The sequence below is a fragment of the Xenia sp. Carnegie-2017 genome, unplaced genomic scaffold (assembly GCF_021976095.1).
Source record: "Xenia sp. Carnegie-2017 unplaced genomic scaffold, XeniaSp_v1 HiC_scaffold_13, whole genome shotgun sequence".
Classification (NCBI taxonomy): Eukaryota; Metazoa; Cnidaria; class Anthozoa; order Malacalcyonacea; family Xeniidae; genus Xenia; species Xenia sp. Carnegie-2017.
This window is the reverse complement of record NW_025813436.1, coordinates 9,237,703-9,254,798: the sequence shown is the minus strand read 5'-3', so window position 1 is coordinate 9,254,798 and position 17,096 is coordinate 9,237,703. Positions and strand designations below refer to the sequence as shown.

Sequence of the window (17,096 nt, the reverse complement as noted above, 5' to 3'; positions counted from 1 at the left end):
CACAAGCGTCAAAGAAAGTAAAGATGGTTTGCAATCACAGTGTTCCTAAAAAGTTCAAAATCAACAATGAGGTTTTCTGCTGTTCTCACAAACGACAACTAAATATCTTTTAAATCTTCTTTTGTTCTTCTCTTTTTCTTGGTATCCAATCGTGAAATTTTGAATTTTGAAGTGATTTTGTCTATATCATGTTTCTCTTGTGATGTTCGTTTTGAGAATGTTTTGGAAATCTTTTAGGCTTCTTTGAGTGTGAATCTTCATGAACAACGTTTTTAGATATAGATCGTTTACATCAATTGTTTTTAATTACTTGTCTAAGCATGCAATGGAAAAGGGAACAACAAACAAAAGAAGGCTTCAAGCTGCTGGTTAATGTTTGGACAAATACAACACATACATATAACTCAATTACGTTTTCTCTAATTAATATAGCTCTTGCTGTGTTTCACATCTCAAGAGAAAGAAGTCTTATAGACTTTTTTTGTTTCTTCTAAATCATCGTGTCATAATAGACTGATGATTTACGACTGTTTTTATTTTCGTATATATTTAATCATATTTGCTTTGGTCTTAAAGATATTTCAGTTTTCAATAATCATCCATGCATTTATACTTGCAATGGAATGTGAAAAAATGTTGGTTTGATATTATCTATCATGAATTTGATTATTACCCATATTATTGAACTGTTGAACATTTATGAATGTGTGCACAAGCAAATCTGAAAAAGTGCTCTTTTCTTTTCCTATCAATTTAAGTTAAACGTAATCAGTCTTGTGTTTTCACCTGTTTATTGGTGTAATGCATAACGATAAAACAAAAATGGCTATTTGTTCTAAGAACATAAACTAAACTGCACTAAAAACAGTTTGGCAGAATCAATTAAATTATAGTTATTTTTGAGATTTCTACCTTAACTGTCTGACATTATTCTGCTCCATTTTGTTCCATTATTATTCTTTACTTGTTTGTTTAACATTACGGTTTTGAGAAAGAACTTTGACTGACGCACTTTTCATATTTGTTTATTATCCAGTGGAAATATATCGCTTCATTTCCTACAAATAACAATAAAGTTCATCTTATTGCAAACTGGAATATTACAAAGTACATATGGATATATGGTTGAAATGACTGATAGAAACTGTTGCAGAACTAAACGTTTGAAAATGTAGAAGGGAAATTCAGTATTAAAGTCAATGTTATAGTCATGGCATCTAAAAGAAAATTTTGCTTTCCAACAAAATTCATCTAAGGAAGGTCTTGTTTGCCTTTTTTGAACACGGACTAGCAATGTGCTAGAAACTAAAACGTACACTTTTTTGCTTGCACTCAATCAATTCAAATACTTTTGATGGAAGTGAAGATGTGAAGATAGTCAGCGTTCAGTGTTGCATTATTGGAGCCCAGTCTTTTCAATTTTTACGCTTAAGAAAAAAGCGCGCGCAAATGTCCGTTAACATGTCCATATTTCTCGATTATCTTCAATATTTTTGCTTACACCCTCAAAAAAACAGTTTTTAAAAGGAAGAAACAATCCAGGGACTAAGGCATGCCTTATCTTTCTTAAATTTATCCATCCTGTAAGTTTTCACTGAAATTCTTCGTTGTTTTGCGCTGAAAAGCGAAACGTAGTCGGTCGCACGAGGTTGTTTTTGAAAATACATCTGTTCACAAATTCGCGTTAAAAGTAAAATATTTAACAAAGTTTTCCTTCGAAATCTTCGAGAAACTCACAATAGGCATCAGGCTAAAGTAAAATTTGCAAAATACAATGAGAAACAGAGAAATGCTCGTTTTGTAGCGTCAAAATCCTCAAGCAAAGCAAAACATCCACAAAAACATGCAACGAAGCCGTGAATTACATGTTGAAAAAAACAGACAAAAAGTTTTATTAGTCAGCAAATATCAAGGCATACATCAAGCAATGTTTCCCTACTTGAATTCATTCCTTTTGAAATATTTTTGAATTATTAATAAAATTTTACGAACTCACCTTTCTCTTTCAGGTCTTGTGTCATCTGGCAGGGCGAAAAGTTATTGAATCATTGATGTAAACTGAGATTATTTGCTGGAACGATTTCATTGGTTATTCCATGGTGTTTCAAGCAATTTCATTGGATAGGCTTTGTCGAGCTTTGATTTGCTAAAATATGAAAACAGTGAGATCCCAAATGAGTGATAGCTATATTTGTGTTTCTTTGTCACTTTTTCTTTGAAAAAACCTAGTTCACACATGAAAACGTCTTTCTACTTTCATCACAAGTAAGAAAAGTACTCATAGGTTAAGCGGTGATAATTTCTTTTAGGTTTCATAAAAATCTTCTCACATTCGCAAAGTTTTTGCACTTGTGGATGCCCATATCTATTATGAGTGGATCTCCTTATGCAGAACACAGCTTCAATCCCGTCCCGCATTATCATTCCACTATGCTAATAGTTTTCAGTTCTTATGATTACAGCTTTTATAGTTCTAGTTTTCTCAAATATTTAATTCAAAATGAACTTTTTTCACATATATTTAAATGTTGAAAAAACGTCGATCTCAAATGTCAACATCCCACCCCCCCGGGAACTGCGGGCTGAAATCCAATATGGCTCCGATAGCATTGAAAGATAAACGTGTGGAAGAGCTTACTAAACAATTAGTACGACAATTTATAAACGACGAGGTACTTTAAAAAGCACTTGATGAATAATTTGCTCATTAGCAAGATATCCATCCAATATTTTTGTTACATTTAGTTTGCAAAAAAAAATGTTCCCCTAGCTCTACAGTTCTCCCTTTCAAACTTCAGGTAAAAACTAGGGAAAGTTTACAAAGTACATTCACCAGTAATGATTGTATTTTCTTCATTCCATCAATATCATTACGTCTTTACTCTTGTAGATATCATAAGTTTTTAGATGCAGACTCTAACAAAATACAACAATCTATTCAAGGGTAAATTTTTTCATGATATATGTCAATCATATAAATAAAGGCACTTAGAAAATTATCTTTAAGTAGGCTGTCGATTTTTTTCTTCATAATACTGTTGCAAACTGGCAAAATTTGCTGGTAGTCAGCCATAGAATAATTTAAGTGTTTAAAAAGTAATATGTTATAAAATTTTTGTGATTTTACACATGAACTTGTAATGATGTTTGATTACCGCACTGATGCATCCTATCATTTAGAATTTCACTATGCATGCCAATGATCTTATCAAAAAAGGACTAACTTTCAAAACTGGTTAAGAAAAATATTTATTCTTTTTTAGTCTATGTGAAAAGTTTTCAATTCACGGCCAGGAATTTAAATCAAGATCCCTTATAAAGCTTGTGGAGAAGTTTTTGAAATGTTCTCTGTTTGACCAGCAATATGGTGAAAAGGTTGATAACATTATGTTTAGAATTTTGGTTGGTTGACTTTATCATATTCTTAAATTTTACTTGTATTTCAGAGTGATGTTCATTACTCTTTGATAAAGTTCCTACTAGTTCTCTCAGAATCTCCAGTTAATGCTGTTTACCATCCATCAAAAGTTGATGATTCTGTTGTTGGTTAGTAAATGTTCGCGATTTTTTGTAGTCTACATTATTTTACATCATAAGATGAAAACCACCTCAGGTTGAAAATCTAATAAATATTCAGTAGAGGATGATTTCAATTGGACAAAATATCTTTTGGAAGGAGAAGAGAAATATATGCCATATCGTTACTATGACTCCCATGAAGAGGTATGTAATGTGTATCCAGAGAAAAGTAATTATTATATATAGTTATATGCTTATATTTTATTTTATTTCACCAGGAATTTTGGAGTGATTTAGACTCAGAGGTACAAGTAACCAACATCTCTCCTACAACTTACATTCATTCATTGTTTTAGAAAGAAATAGCTTATCTTCATCTTCAATATATTAACAGGAATCCCTAGAAGATGAAAATGATTCAGAAGTCATAAATGGTGATCTAGAAAAAGAAAATATTCTGCAAACGAACTATTTTTCAGAGCTGACCACTGTCATGACTGTTAATCAAGTAAATGTTTCAAAAATACAAAGATAAAATTTTTCATTATAAACTGTGATTAATCTTGACATACTTTTAGTTGCGGGATGAAATGCAAAGTCAGGTGACTGAAAGTTATTGGTTGAAAAATCATTTGTCATCTCATTTGAATGATTGCCAAAAAAACAATAACCTAGCTAACGTTCCTCCATTTCAAATACTCCACGAAACACAGATAGTTCGAGAGACACTATGGTACAGTACATGTCAGTAATTACGTTCGAGAATATTTTTTATTTAGATTTTTGTATCAATATGAATGTACGTGTTTAAGATAACGTGGGCCTGGGGATGATATATTGTCTAGTGTGACGTGTGGTTTAGTGTGACGTGTGGTTTAGTGTGACGTGTGGTTTAGTGTGACGTGTGGTTTAGTGTGACGTGTGGTTTAGTGTGACGTGTGGTTTAGTGTGACGTGTGGTTTAGTGTGACGTGTGGTTTAGTGTGACGTGTGGTTTAGTGTGACGTGTGGTTTAGTGTGACGTGTGGTTTAGTATGACGTGTGGTTTAGTGTGACGTGTGGTTTAGTGTGACGTGATGTATAAGATGATGTAACGAATTAGGATAATGTATGTTTAGGATGATGTCTAAAGTTAAAGAGCTTTATGTTTACAACATGAAGAATGATAAATATGAAGTTCGAGATAATATTGTAATGTGTCATCTTACTAAGGTATGTATTGAATCGTTTTTTGTATTCTCCATTGTTTGTTCTTCATGGCAATGGATTGATGCAATTATAGTTTCTTTCTGTGCTTTTTTAATCTTACGAATTTCTTGTTTATTTGAGCAGGTTCCCCTAAAGAAATTGCTGACAGAACTTGCAGATCTTGCGACATGTATTGGAGAGCTGAGAAACTTTGTAAAGACGACGTGTCATCATATGAACAAGAACATACAACCTTTGACATTTCAAGCATTTGCTTTTGTTTTGCATGAGTATTTTCAGGTAAAGAAAACGAGAGAGTTAATGGTAAATTATTATTTTACATAGTTTACAAATTGATTTTAGAAATTTGATGCTCATTTGTTCAAAATTGAAGAGTCCATCATCAAAAAAGGTTCATGATATAAATATTACATTCATTTATATTCAACTTAAGACTTTGTAATTTTTTTATTGCTTCAATGCAGAAGAATCAGTAACATTGTCAGTTCTAAATGATCACATTTTACCCTATGTGAAAGAGGTGATAAGAAATTTTAATTTACCTTTCAAACTAATATAAAAATTGTTTTAAATAAACACATTTCATCGTAGATTGGAGTTATTTTCAACATTTACATAAAAGGAATTAAAACCGCGAGGAAAACATCAAACCACGAAGTAAGGCTGTAAAATAGTTTATATGAAATTCACAGTCTCTTTTTGGACATATTTATATTTCGTTTATAGAAAGTCGCCTGTTTCTTAAATGTTTTTTATCACAACGTACTTGTCACTGAATTAGAAAGTGACCGACGAGTTGTAAGTGATTGAATGATTATCAATTATCAAACTGTAAAAATTTGACATATTGTTTTATTAAAATTCTAGGTGAATGTTTTATTGGAAATGTTCTTGAACATTTTAATTCCTTACATGGATTTCATTGATCGTTGTCTTACAGAAGGAAAGCTTATTGATCATACTGACGAATTTTGCATTCAAAAGTTTGTGCTTGGAAGATATTATCTTTGATATACCTACAAATAACTCAATCACCATCCTTAACTTTATTTTTTTTGTTTTGTTTCTTATAACTAAGAGTAACTGATATCGAAAAGTCTGAGTTATGGACGTCCGTTTTAAAAATCAAAGGTAACCATGATTTGTTTTTATGCATCTTTGTTAATCGTATTTTTTTTCACGTGTTTATGATCAGAAAATCAAACACACATGCAAAACATGTTCCTTTGACGAAATTTATACTCCAATCTTCGGGGTTTTAGTTCGCTTCTCTACCAGTAAAGCTACCTAGCTACCTAGCTTACCCAGGGATTAAAGACTAGTCAAATCTCTGGTTTTTATGGGTGTATGACTGTAACATTTTCTGATAATGGTTTGTTTGTGACCATATTTTCTATTTATGTTTATAACCGTATTGTACTTTGACCTACAGGAGATGCTTCTTGCCCAACATTTTTGAAAATAGTTCTGAAAGAGGTAGCTTTTCTTGTTAAAGTTTAATAAAACAGTTGTCAATGAAGTTGACGATACTTTCCAACCTAAAGTATTTTTTTTCAACCAATAAAAGTTTGTTTTTTGCTGTTTCCACGTAGATTATTTTGGCGGGAAAATCAGTTATTTTGCTGGAGACGCTGAACGAGGTTTTTGTGTGTTGTTGTCGATTTCTTATATTTACGTAAGAATGAATGAAAAAGACTTATTTCTCATCATTCAGCTTTCAAAGAAAGCCGAGCAAATGTTGCAAGGTAAATTATTTTTTGTAAAAGTTTTCCTGTAAAAATGATTCATTCCTTTCAAAATTTGTCAAACATTTTTCTCACAGAAGAAAGTTTAAAAAAGATGTTTCGAGATTCTGTTGATAAGCTCACGGATACCTCAAGTAAGCGAATGATTTGTTTATTTTACGTAGAAGTTATTTCATTATATCCTTATCAATTTGAAATGTTCATTTGGTTAAAGAGAAGCGGTTCTTTACTTGCAATGTTGCAGTCAAATGAACGATGGCTATTTTGATTATTTGTTGTAACGTATATGTTTGTCTTTGATCCATTAAAATAGAGTGTTATTAAGTAATTTCGTTTTTAGATTTAGCTCGAATGTTTGAAATCTGTTTGTATCCACATATTCAAGTAAAATATGAAAAGGTCTTTTTACATTTTCACTTTTCCTTTTCAAGTGTACCTTCGATAAAATTTGTAATCTTGCGCATTTCAGAGTTGTAACTCATTAATTCAACTTTTAAAAACGGAGTATGTCTTGGCAGATCATCTTGCTTCATTAAGAGTGAGAAAAAAACTTTATTAATTCAAATTACTTTAGTTTAATTTTTTTCTTTCTTAGTTGATTTTTTATCGTTATTTTTGTTCAGGATTTTTTCTTCCTTGAGGCTGGCGATGTTATGCATCATTTCTATACTGAAATTTTCAAAAAGGTAGTTCTCTGTAATATAAGTTTCTATCATTTTATGAACGTATTTAACAAGAATTCATCACCATTAATACGTACATCGATCACACTACATTCAACTAACTTCGAGGTTTTCTTAGTTTTTAACAAGAATTGAACGAAAAGTATTAAGAAATCGTTTAATGCCAATGAAATAACAACTCGGCTTTGTCTAAAATGATAATTCAATGTATACACATACATCCTCAAAATGGATTTTATTTTTATCCTTCAGTGTCGTCGTCATGGTCGATGGCAAGATATGTCTTATTTAAACACTTTGTTTCATGAATCTATTACACCATGGTATTCTGACCAACGAGAAAGGTAATCAGACTTGTTTATTGAAGAGAGAATTGGTAATTTATAGAACTTTGATGGAATATCATTAGACGGTCAATCCAACAAAGGTTTGAGTAGATCGTCGTCAGGTTAGTAGAGTCCTGAGAAGGAATGTTGGTGTCGATGTTGACTGACGTTTCGAACTTTAGCGGTAGTCATCTGCAGAATCAAGTGAAGATGATTGCCGCTAAGGTTTTCGAAACGTCAGTCAACAACAACAAAAACAGTCTCTCTCAGGACTCTACTAACCTGGACGATCTACCTCTACAAACATGTAACGATACTCACCGGGCTCAAACCATTCACTTTGGTTTGTGTAAATAAATATGAGTCAATGACGTAAAGATGAAATAACTTAAGTTGTTTTGACATTTTGTATCGTATTGTTGAAAGATATATTTCTCAATAATTTATATGTTTCCCTTACATACACGTTTGTTTAGTTTCACTGTTGGTTACAACAGACCAGAGAAAATAACAGCAGAATCACTACAAGGCTTGGAATTAAACTATAAGGTGAAACATATCTGATAAACGACATGACATATAACCTTAAATTCCTCTGATATTAACATGTTTATCTTTCGTTAATTTTAAAGGCACCATGGCCTGTGAATCTAATAGTTGATGCTGCTTCTCAGAAAATTTACAATGAAGTATTCTTGTTTTTATTACTTGTTAAGCAAGCCAAATGGAGCTTGGATGAACTCAGATTTAAAGGTCAAAAATGCAAAGCACACAAATAATTTATCCACGTTCAAGTAGGGATGAATCTTTTCGTTTAGATTTGGAAAGTGAAAGTACTATTTTGGATGCTCAATTCGAATTAGTAAACGAAAGTACAAAAGGATTGAAAATGGACAAAACACTTCAACATCAACTGCATATTGTTCGCTTTGATTTAATGCAATTTGTCAATATTCTTCATCAATATATGATGACTAGAGTAAGTTTGAAATGAATTATGAGAACATATAGTGAACGTATTTGTCATATGAAATTACTCTTCTTTTATCACAGATACTTCACAGTAAACTTGAATTTGAAGATACATTTAATAAGGTACGTAAAAATTAATAGTACTCTAATTTCTGTAAGGCTCTCTATCTATTAAAGCCCGAACGCTCTATCTTCCTTGCACAATTTTACAAAGGAATAAGTGCTAGAGCTATTTTTTATCTATTCACTCCTAAACTATGCCCACACGAGAACTGCTGTTACTTCGAAATGCCGCATTAAGCAAGGAAAGAATCGCAAACCATAAACGCGTTTGTATTTCTTAACGATGCAAATACGAATTTCTTTTAATGTGACGAGAGAGTTGTACATCATCTATAATATTGCTGCCGCAGTCAAACACATTGATATTTTGTAAACTTTTAAAAACTTTCCACCGCAGACATTTAAAACATATTTATGAAGTATGAATGAATAAGTCTCACAAACAAAGATCTTTATAAAGCATCACGTTTTAAGCTTTTAAAAAACGCGCCTGGACGAATAATTTGCTATCTATGACGGGTTTGACATTTCTTACCTTATGGTGAAAGTTGATTTTCCTGATGATTGAAATTCACACTTTCCATGTGTTTTTTGTCTGTGTCATCATCTTTCTGGTAGTGTTTTTCTTTTCTTTCTGTGTCAAACTAAACAGTTATATATCACTGGTCTTTGTTCCAACTCAAAAGATAAAGCACTCCATCAAACATATAATTTGAGTTTTCTTTACAAGAACGACAAACTCTCGTAAATCATTCATTTCAATTGGCATTTAATTTAAGGAATTGTTCTCATAATATGTTCCAATGTGTTTTGTCTTGCAAAAGAAGTCTCTTTAACACTGATGTAACTAATATAAACCATTAGATGTAAAGGATCCTGCCTCGCAGCGCTTTGCAGTATATAACTGCAGCATGGAAGGCAAGAAATGAAAGTCCGTAGAAATTTATTTACTATGAATATCATTAATACTAATGATCTACAGTACTGTACCTTAAATAGAAAGATGATCTTCTTATTAATCACACTTCGTTTTATCAGGCTGTAGATTTAGATGAAATCATCAAAGCACACAGAGACTATCTAAACAAAGTTCTTGAAAGATGTCTAATGACAAGGAAGGTAAACTCATCTTTTCATATATTATGTTAAACAAAGTTACTGGTTGGTACCATTGCCTTCTTTCTTTATAATCTGTCTTTGTTTTCATTTATTCTTGTGAAGACAGAAGTTATTAAAGTTGGCGTCTCTAAAATTCTAAAACTTGCTGTAAAATTTAGTAAACTTTGGAACACAGATATCAACGAGACTAGGTTAGTGTTATGGATGTCTGAAATTTTAGTTGTTTGTCACGAAAGTTAAACCATATATTTCTGACATGTTTATTTAAACTCTAGAGAAACAACATTAAATGTTATAAGAGAGGATCTTCAAAAATGGCGAATATTCTTTCTTAATTTTCTAAAGAAAAAAACAAAACGAGGCTCTTATCCACAATGTGAGTGTTTACAAACCTTTATTTTCCATTTTTTATCGTTGTGATTTTAAAATAATGGATCTTTTGAATTTTAGTGGAAGAATTGGCTCATAGTTTGGGCTCAAGTAAAGAATGAAAAATGACGAGAAACTGTTTAATTGGAATCATCCTTATGTAACATAAATACATGTTTAATATGACTTCGTAAATCGATGTTTCATCGAATGTAAAAATATGTATTGAAATAAATATATGTATGCATTATTGAAAAATATAATATATTTTGTCCCAGACAAGAACCATAGTTTCAGTAAATTTTAGGATGCATAAAACAAGGAATTAAATTGTACATTGACTCAGTATTAATCAGCGTTTGTGTAATAACAGCTTTCGAATATAGAACTTTGTTATAAAAAAGTAATTGGAAAAATGAAAAGCATAGCATGTCCACGCATTATCTGGATTGTTTCAACAAAATTTACAGTAACAAATCACAAATGTACAAGGACCAAATTTAATAAATATTATATAATACTATTCTGTTTGAAAATCATTTTCTTACTTCGTTTATTAAATCATTATGGACTTTATACGCTTCTCTAAGACCACTCAGATACGCTCCAGTTACAGTTTGAGGAAAGTCTCTGTTGGTGGCCTTTAAAATACACAAAATAATTAACGACTTTGACATAGAAATATCCAAAGTACATCCCAATGAATTCAAGTATAGAAATACCCAGCAGTGTCTCACAATATCCCTCGACAAGTATAGAAATACACCCAGAAGTGTCTCACAATATCCCTCAACAAGTATAGAAATACCCAGCAGTGTCTCACAATATCCCTCGACAAGTATAGAAATACCCAGCAGTGTCTCACAATATCCCTCGACAAGTATAGAAATACCCAGCAGTGTCTCACAACATCCCCAACAAGTATAAAATACCCAGCAGTGTCTCACAACATCCCTCGACAAGTATAGAAATACCCAGCAGTGTCTCACAACATCCCTCGACAAGTATAAAAATACCCAGCAGTGTCTCACAACATCCCCAACAAGTATAGAAATACCCAGCAGTGTCTCACAACATCCCTCGACAAGTATAAAAATACCCAGCAGTGTCTCACAACATCCCTCAACAAATATAGAAATACCCAGCAGTGTCTCACAATATCCCTCAACAAGTATAGAAATACCCAGCAGTGTCTCACAACATCCCCAACAAGTATAAAAATACCCAGCAGTGTCTCACAACATCCCTCAACAAATATAGAAATACCCAGCAGTGTCTCACAATATCCCTCAACAAGTATAGAAACACCCAGCTGTGTCTCACAATATACCTCAACACGTATAGAAATACCCAGCAGTGTCTCACAATATACCTCAACAAGTATAGAAATACCCAGCAGTGTCTCACAATATACCTCAACAAGTATAGAAATACCCAGCAGTGTCTCACAATATCCCTCAACAAGTATAGAAATACCCAGCAGTGTCTCACAATATACCTCAACAAGTATAGAAATACCCAGCAGTGTCTCACAATATCCCTCAACAAGTATAGAAATACCCAGCAGTGTCTCACAATATACCTCAACAAGTATAGAAATACCCAGCAGTGTCTCACAATATACCTCAACAAGTATAGAAATACCCAGCAGTGTCTCACAACATCCCCAACAAGTATAAAAATACCCAGCAGTGTCTCACAACATCCCTCAACAAGTATAGAAATACCCAGCAGTGTCTCACAATATCCCTCAAAAGTATAGAAATACCCAGCAGTGTCTCACAATATCCCTCAACAAGTACAGAAATACCCAGCAGCGTCTCACAACATCCCTCAACAAGTATAGAAATACCCAGCAGTGTCTCACAACATCCCTCAACAAGTATAGAAATACCCAGCAGTGTCTCACAATATCCCTCAACAAGTATAGAAATACCCAGCAGTGTCTCACAACATCCCTCAACAAGTATAGAAATACCCAGCAGTGTCTCACAATATCCCTCAACAAGTATAGAAATACCCAGCAGTGTCTCACAACATCCCTCAACAAGTATAGAAATACCCAGCAGTGTCTCACAATATACCTCAACAAGTATAGAAATACCCAGCAGTGTCTCACAACATCCCCAACAAGTATAGAAATATCTACGTTTTACTGGTCTACAAAATATCGTAAAGGTCGCAAGTATTTTAATAACGAAGACAAAATGCTAACCTCTCCAGCAAAATACAATCTTTTTTCAACATCTTCACTCATTTTAGTGTAGTCCTCACCGCTAGCACCAGTAGCGATATACGAATATGCCATTTTTGAAAACTTCTCCTTTCCCCAATGTGTAACAATGCTTTCATAAGGTTGTGGAACAGTCTAAAAATATTTTAACTTAATCATTTAAATTTTACAACTTCTTTCTATAACTTCTACTGTCGTACTTCATCTGGAAACATAGATCGAAGGATTTTCAAACATCGCTCGACAATTTCTTTATCTTCCATTTCTTGAGCTTCAACAGCTGAATTTCCAGCAAGAACCGTCATTAGAACATAAATATTTCCTTTCTTCTTTTTACCATAGGTGGTCTATTTTACATTAAAAACAACAACATCAATTCACGACAATTTTTATAGTACGTAATGTTTTGTTACTTTCAACTTTCTTGTTTCAGTTTTTAAAAGAAATAAAAGTCTCCAACGGGTGATGTTTTAATCACAAAAATTGAAAGTTTTTGTTTCCCATTAGCAAATGTCCATTTATTTGTCCAATGCTAAATAAGACTGTGATTGATTGCATGCTAGTCGTGAATAATCTAATCTATAAACGTCGTGAAATAAATTAAAGCACCTTTGAGGACAAGTCATAAAAAATACCACAAAATCCCCTGTTTTCTTTAGAAGAAGGTATATGTCCAAATGATTCAGTTTTCTCACACAATTTCCACCAAAAGCATCTTGGGAAGGACAATATTACCTAAAAAAAGAGACAACAAGAAATGGTTGCTTTTGAATGTAATAAAAAGCAAACATAAAACTTATTACAAACCTTTTCAACGAGACCCGCACCAAGTCTCTTAATGGATTTAATCTTTTCTTCTGGTAATTTTGGAGTAAATGCGATAGTTTCAGACTTCAACAAACTCAATGGAACAGTGACAATAACCTGGAGAATTATAACTTCATTTAAAGATCAATCGCATTTCTTATTTTTCTAAAGTGCCAACATTTCAAAAATTCACCAAGTATGCTTTATGAAAATTAAATTGTCACCTTATCGGCGATAAATATACGTCCATCTTTAGTTCTCACTGAAATAGCTTCAGTAGAATAATCGATTGAAATGACCTAAACACAAAATATAAATTGAGACTATTGTGATAAAGTACAATAACTCAATAACTGATCTGCGTTGTAGCACACATTTTAAATGGATGTTTGTGTACCTCAGTGTTCATATGTATGTCAAAGAGATGTTCGCGTACCTCAGTGTTCATATGTATGTCAAAGAGATGTTCGTGTACCTCAGTGTTCATATGTACATCAAAGAGACGTTCGTGTACCTCAGTGTTCATATGTGTATCAAAGAGACTTTCGTGTACCTCAGTGTTCATATGTATGTCAAAGAGATGTTCGTGTACCTCAGTGTTCATATGTATATCAAAGAGATGTTCGTGTACCTCAGTGTTCATATGTATATCAAGACCTTTTGCAAGACGTTGCAGAATGCTCTCATATCCATGAGTCAGAATAGTATGGTTGCCTTGGAACTGTGGAAAGGTCTCGTTTTGATCCCAGCACAATGCAGATACTTTATCCAACGGTGCTGCACATGCGTACTCAAGATTCCCAAAATGGAAGTTCAACAGTCTCTCCGATTCCTAACAGAGACACAATTTCGACAATAATTTCTCATTTAGCATTTATTGCATGTGAATTTACCGGTGGAAAGTCCGTTGCTGTTTGATCCAAGAACTCTTTGTGAATTTCAGAAAGTTTTTCTGTTAGAAAAGAATATGCAGAATTTATCAAAAGCTGCGTAAGTTTAATTCGCACAAGATCCAGCGTGAAAGCTTACCATCCAATGAACAATCACATTCATTTTGTTTCCGCCAATCAGCAACAGCATCAAGTAAAGCATTGAAATGAAAATCTCCTTTACTGTCAAATTCCTCATTGATCGCGTCTCCATTTTCTTCAATGAGATCGCATTTATCCCCAAGACATTTCATAACATGTCCACACTGAAACAATAAAAAAACATTTTTTCTTTGGTTGATAACCTTAAAAGGCAAAATGAAACAACGTAATGTATACAAACTTGTTTAGCAATTATTGCCATTGGATTATTGATACAACCATTCATTATCTGTGCACCTTTACCAACAATGACATTTCCAATATTCTCATCTTGAACACGACCACCAATGCGACCTTGAGCCTCCAAGATCGTAACCTACTTGTTACAAATACAACAATAAATTATTTTTCAGCATTGCGCAATTTACACGTACAAATGAATGACAAATTTATCGTGTACCTTAACTCCAAAATTATGCAACTGTTTCGCTGCACCTAGCCCTGACGTTCCGGCACCGATAACAATGACATGATAACTCTAAAAACATGACGATATTTTGTAAGAAACGTAAAACAATTGCACTTTAAATGATCTCTGAACAGGAAAATAGATAGTACAGCTAAATAAATAATAACGTTTACATACGGAAAATGGTTTAGAGGTGATTGGAAACTGAATTTGAGAAGTACTTTCAAGTATTCCATAGTTTATGAATCCTTTTACAGTTAGATAATTAAGAATTCTCTCCATATGTTGAATTAACGAGATACGAACCAAGCCACGGATGATCAAATGACTTACACATTTATCAAGCGTTAGAATTTGCTGTAAAAAGTTGTGTAAATAATTACAATCTGTAAAAATCTGTACAATAATAACATGAAGATTTCCTATAAATACAAATGTATTCAAAGTTACTGATGCATGAAAGTATAGCAGTAACATTTACAATAAATTACCTTGTAGTTTAAACACCATAATGTCAAAATAAGATTTCGCATTGCTAAATATATGCCAGGTGTTCTGAAACAAACAAATACTCTTGTAATGGTAAGAGAAAATAATATTTTTGATAATAATGCACATGTAGGTATAAATACCTAGCAAACTCGGAAAAATATTGCAATTCATTCTCCTCCATAACGTCCGGTTGAAAACAGAATGCATAACAGCCATCCATCTCAGATTGAGAAAATGGTCTTATTTCAGCTGAAAATCATCATATTGACGTCAAATTCTAACATTGCAATTGCTAAAGATCACATTTACCTTATATCATGGACTATGGCATGTAGTGATGACTATGTTAAACCATTGACTAATGGCTGTGTTACACTATTTATTATGATACACCATTGATTATACCATTGACTTTAGTTGCACAATTGACTGTTATACACTATGTTGTGTCATGTACTATGTTATAGCATTGTCCATTAATATATGCCAATAATACCATAAATCAAATATGTTATACTATCAAGTCTAACTAATGACTAAACCATACCTTGAGCAAGTTTTTCTTTAACACTTTTATCATCCCAGTTGTTGTCAGTTGGACTTAATCCAAGACCATCAAGAAAAACGAAGAAAGCAACGGCAGTAGGACTAAACTTTAAAAGAGGTCTGTATGAAAGACCTGCAAACCAGTGTCCTGTAGTGCAATGGCATGCATCGCTAAATAAAATACAAATTACAAGATCTTTATATGATATCAATGGTTTGATAATAATTAACTTCATTTTATTTGCAGAAAACCTCATCTTCTTCACTGTTGCATAAGTTGCTTTCAATATTGTCTTCATTGCTTTTCTATAATAAATTTTTTGTATACCAGTACATTCTACTGCAATATAGGAAATGGAAATTAACAGTTTTGCTCATCACCTTTTTAAGTTTTTTATAACTCCTACAAGTCCATGATTCAACAACATCAGTGGTTAAATCCCCTTCAGTTATTGGATATTGACGCCATTTTCCACAGTCACAACATTTAACCCAATAAGGTAGAATCCGTTCAGCCATAAACATCTTTAAATTACCTTGTTGCTGACTCGTACCATTCCAATGTTTTTTCCATTGGTCGTAAGCTTGAAAACCATCTTTATGACTTAATAACACAAAATGAGTTCGAGAAGTGAATTGCAAAAACTACTCATATAATTTTAAAATTCACTCAAAAGAGAATGGCGATGAAGTGTGGGAAATGATATGACTGTTCTCAAAAAACAATTGTACATACCTTATAATATCTGTGTAATTTGTTATTTTGGCAATCAAACATGCAAATTTGACAGTAAAAAAATTCAGCATTTAAATACCTTCTGTAGTAATGGTCAAAACATTCATTACAGAAATGTTCCCCATCAGATAAATGATACCATCTGGATGTATAACCTTTACCACAACAGCTGTAGGAAAAGATTTATATCAATTGTTATAAAATTTTGTAACATTTTAAAAAAAATTTCCTTTATTACACCTTTCCACTCCATTTGCAAAACATTCTGGTTTATCAGCTGGACATCCAGTCTTTACACACTTTCTAAATCTTGGTTTCTCTTCACCTGACTGTAAGATCTGTTTTCTTTTGGTTTTGATAGTTCTTCGAGATGACATTTTTCATTGACGATAGATGTGACTTCTAGTCTATTTTTATAATTTTTTCCCATCATAATTTGACATAATTGGTGGAAAGCAACAGGCTGAAACGATACAACCTTCCCAGTGTCCATCTTCCCAAGCAGACTAAGGTTACACGTGTGACAAATAACAAACTCCTCGGAAGTTATCGCAAGTCGGTCGTCAACTTGTTAAGTTCATAAATTGCTCATTAGTTCTCTACTAAGCGTTATAATCTTTGCTTCTAAATAAATTTACTTCTGGAATTGAATACGCTTCTTTTGATAGCAAACGATAAGGTAACGAAAATTCCCAAATAATTTCCATCTAAGAACCATGTCTTTCGTCACCATATCGATACCATGTGATCGATACCATCAACGTTTGAAGGATGGAAT

At 32.8% G+C, this 17,096-nt stretch overlaps 2 protein-coding genes and 1 long non-coding RNA gene across 6 annotated transcripts; 1 reads left to right on the top strand and 2 right to left on the bottom strand.

Annotated features, from left to right (window-relative positions):
• Window positions 1-138: 138 nt before the first annotated feature.
• On the bottom strand, window positions 139-9,585 carry LOC124433434. 2 transcript variants are annotated; one of them, XR_006944468.1, is made up of 5 exons: window positions 9,507-9,585; window positions 9,052-9,160; window positions 3,858-3,919; window positions 1,997-2,146; window positions 139-1,058 (listed from the first exon to the last, which is right to left on the bottom strand). It is a non-coding gene; the product is annotated as an uncharacterized LOC124433434 (long non-coding RNA). The 2 variants fall into 2 exon arrangements; XR_006944469.1 differs by lacking the exons at window positions 9,052-9,160; window positions 9,507-9,585 and adding an exon at window positions 4,092-4,179.
• On the top strand, window positions 2,594-10,527 carry LOC124433433 (gamma-tubulin complex component 5-like). 3 transcript variants are annotated; one of them, XM_046983202.1, is made up of 34 exons: window positions 2,594-2,672; window positions 2,746-2,798; window positions 2,891-2,944; window positions 3,264-3,375; window positions 3,447-3,546; window positions 3,638-3,723; window positions 3,798-3,824; window positions 3,914-4,027; window positions 4,098-4,121; window positions 4,233-4,252; window positions 4,637-4,730; window positions 4,851-5,006; window positions 5,070-5,118; window positions 5,192-5,247; window positions 5,319-5,384; window positions 5,454-5,525; window positions 5,595-5,710; window positions 5,806-5,858; window positions 6,160-6,203; window positions 6,320-6,367; window positions 6,442-6,472; window positions 6,550-6,606; window positions 6,813-6,871; window positions 6,942-7,010; window positions 7,096-7,158; window positions 7,408-7,499; window positions 7,958-8,030; window positions 8,114-8,234; window positions 8,300-8,460; window positions 8,535-8,576; window positions 9,555-9,635; window positions 9,738-9,826; window positions 9,911-10,011; window positions 10,086-10,527. In XM_046983202.1, exons 1-34 carry the CDS (start codon window positions 2,595-2,597, stop codon window positions 10,124-10,126), a joined length of 2,502 nt encoding a protein of 833 aa, XP_046839158.1. In that variant the 5' UTR covers window position 2,594; the 3' UTR covers window positions 10,127-10,527. The 3 variants fall into 3 exon arrangements, 2 of the variants coding, with proteins under 2 accessions (XP_046839158.1, XP_046839157.1); XR_006944467.1 differs by having other exon boundaries at window positions 4,098-4,252; window positions 9,742-9,826; XM_046983201.1 differs by having other exon boundaries at window positions 4,098-4,252.
• Window positions 10,131-17,069, bottom strand: LOC124433364 (lysine-specific histone demethylase 1B-like). Its single transcript, XM_046983125.1, has 19 exons — window positions 16,559-17,069; window positions 16,398-16,487; window positions 15,990-16,186; window positions 15,835-15,922; window positions 15,584-15,753; window positions 15,177-15,285; window positions 15,036-15,099; window positions 14,722-14,901; window positions 14,536-14,613; window positions 14,317-14,451; window positions 14,074-14,239; window positions 13,938-13,996; window positions 13,676-13,876; window positions 13,269-13,343; window positions 13,045-13,161; window positions 12,847-12,972; window positions 12,438-12,584; window positions 12,220-12,372; window positions 10,131-10,645 (listed from the first exon to the last, which is right to left on the bottom strand). The coding sequence occupies exons 1-19, from the start codon at window positions 16,693-16,695 to the stop codon at window positions 10,541-10,543; spliced, it is 2,397 nt and encodes a 798-aa protein (XP_046839081.1). The 5' UTR covers window positions 16,696-17,069; the 3' UTR covers window positions 10,131-10,540.
• Between the last annotated feature and the right edge of the window lie 27 nt (window positions 17,070-17,096).

Bases quoted from the DNA above. Each gene is read 5' to 3' on its own strand.
- LOC124433433 (XM_046983201.1), top strand. From the start codon at position 2,595: ATGGCTCCGATAGCATTGAAAGATAAACGTGTGGAAGAGCTTACTAAA. The intron at 4,731-4,850 runs GTATGTATTGAA...TTATTTGAGCAG, and splicing joins TAATGTGTCATCTTACTAAG to GTTCCCCTAAAGAAATTGCT. The intron at 7,500-7,957 runs GTAATCAGACTT...ACGTTTGTTTAG, and splicing joins TATTCTGACCAACGAGAAAG to TTTCACTGTTGGTTACAACA.
- LOC124433364 (XM_046983125.1), bottom strand. From the start codon at position 16,695: ATGTCATCTCGAAGAACTATCAAAACCAAAAGAAAACAGATCTTACAG. The intron at 15,100-15,176 runs GTATTTATACCT...TGTTTGTTTCAG, and splicing joins TATTTTTCCGAGTTTGCTAG to AACACCTGGCATATATTTAG. The intron at 12,373-12,437 runs GTACGACAGTAG...AAATATTTTTAG, and splicing joins GATCTATGTTTCCAGATGAA to ACTGTTCCACAACCTTATGA.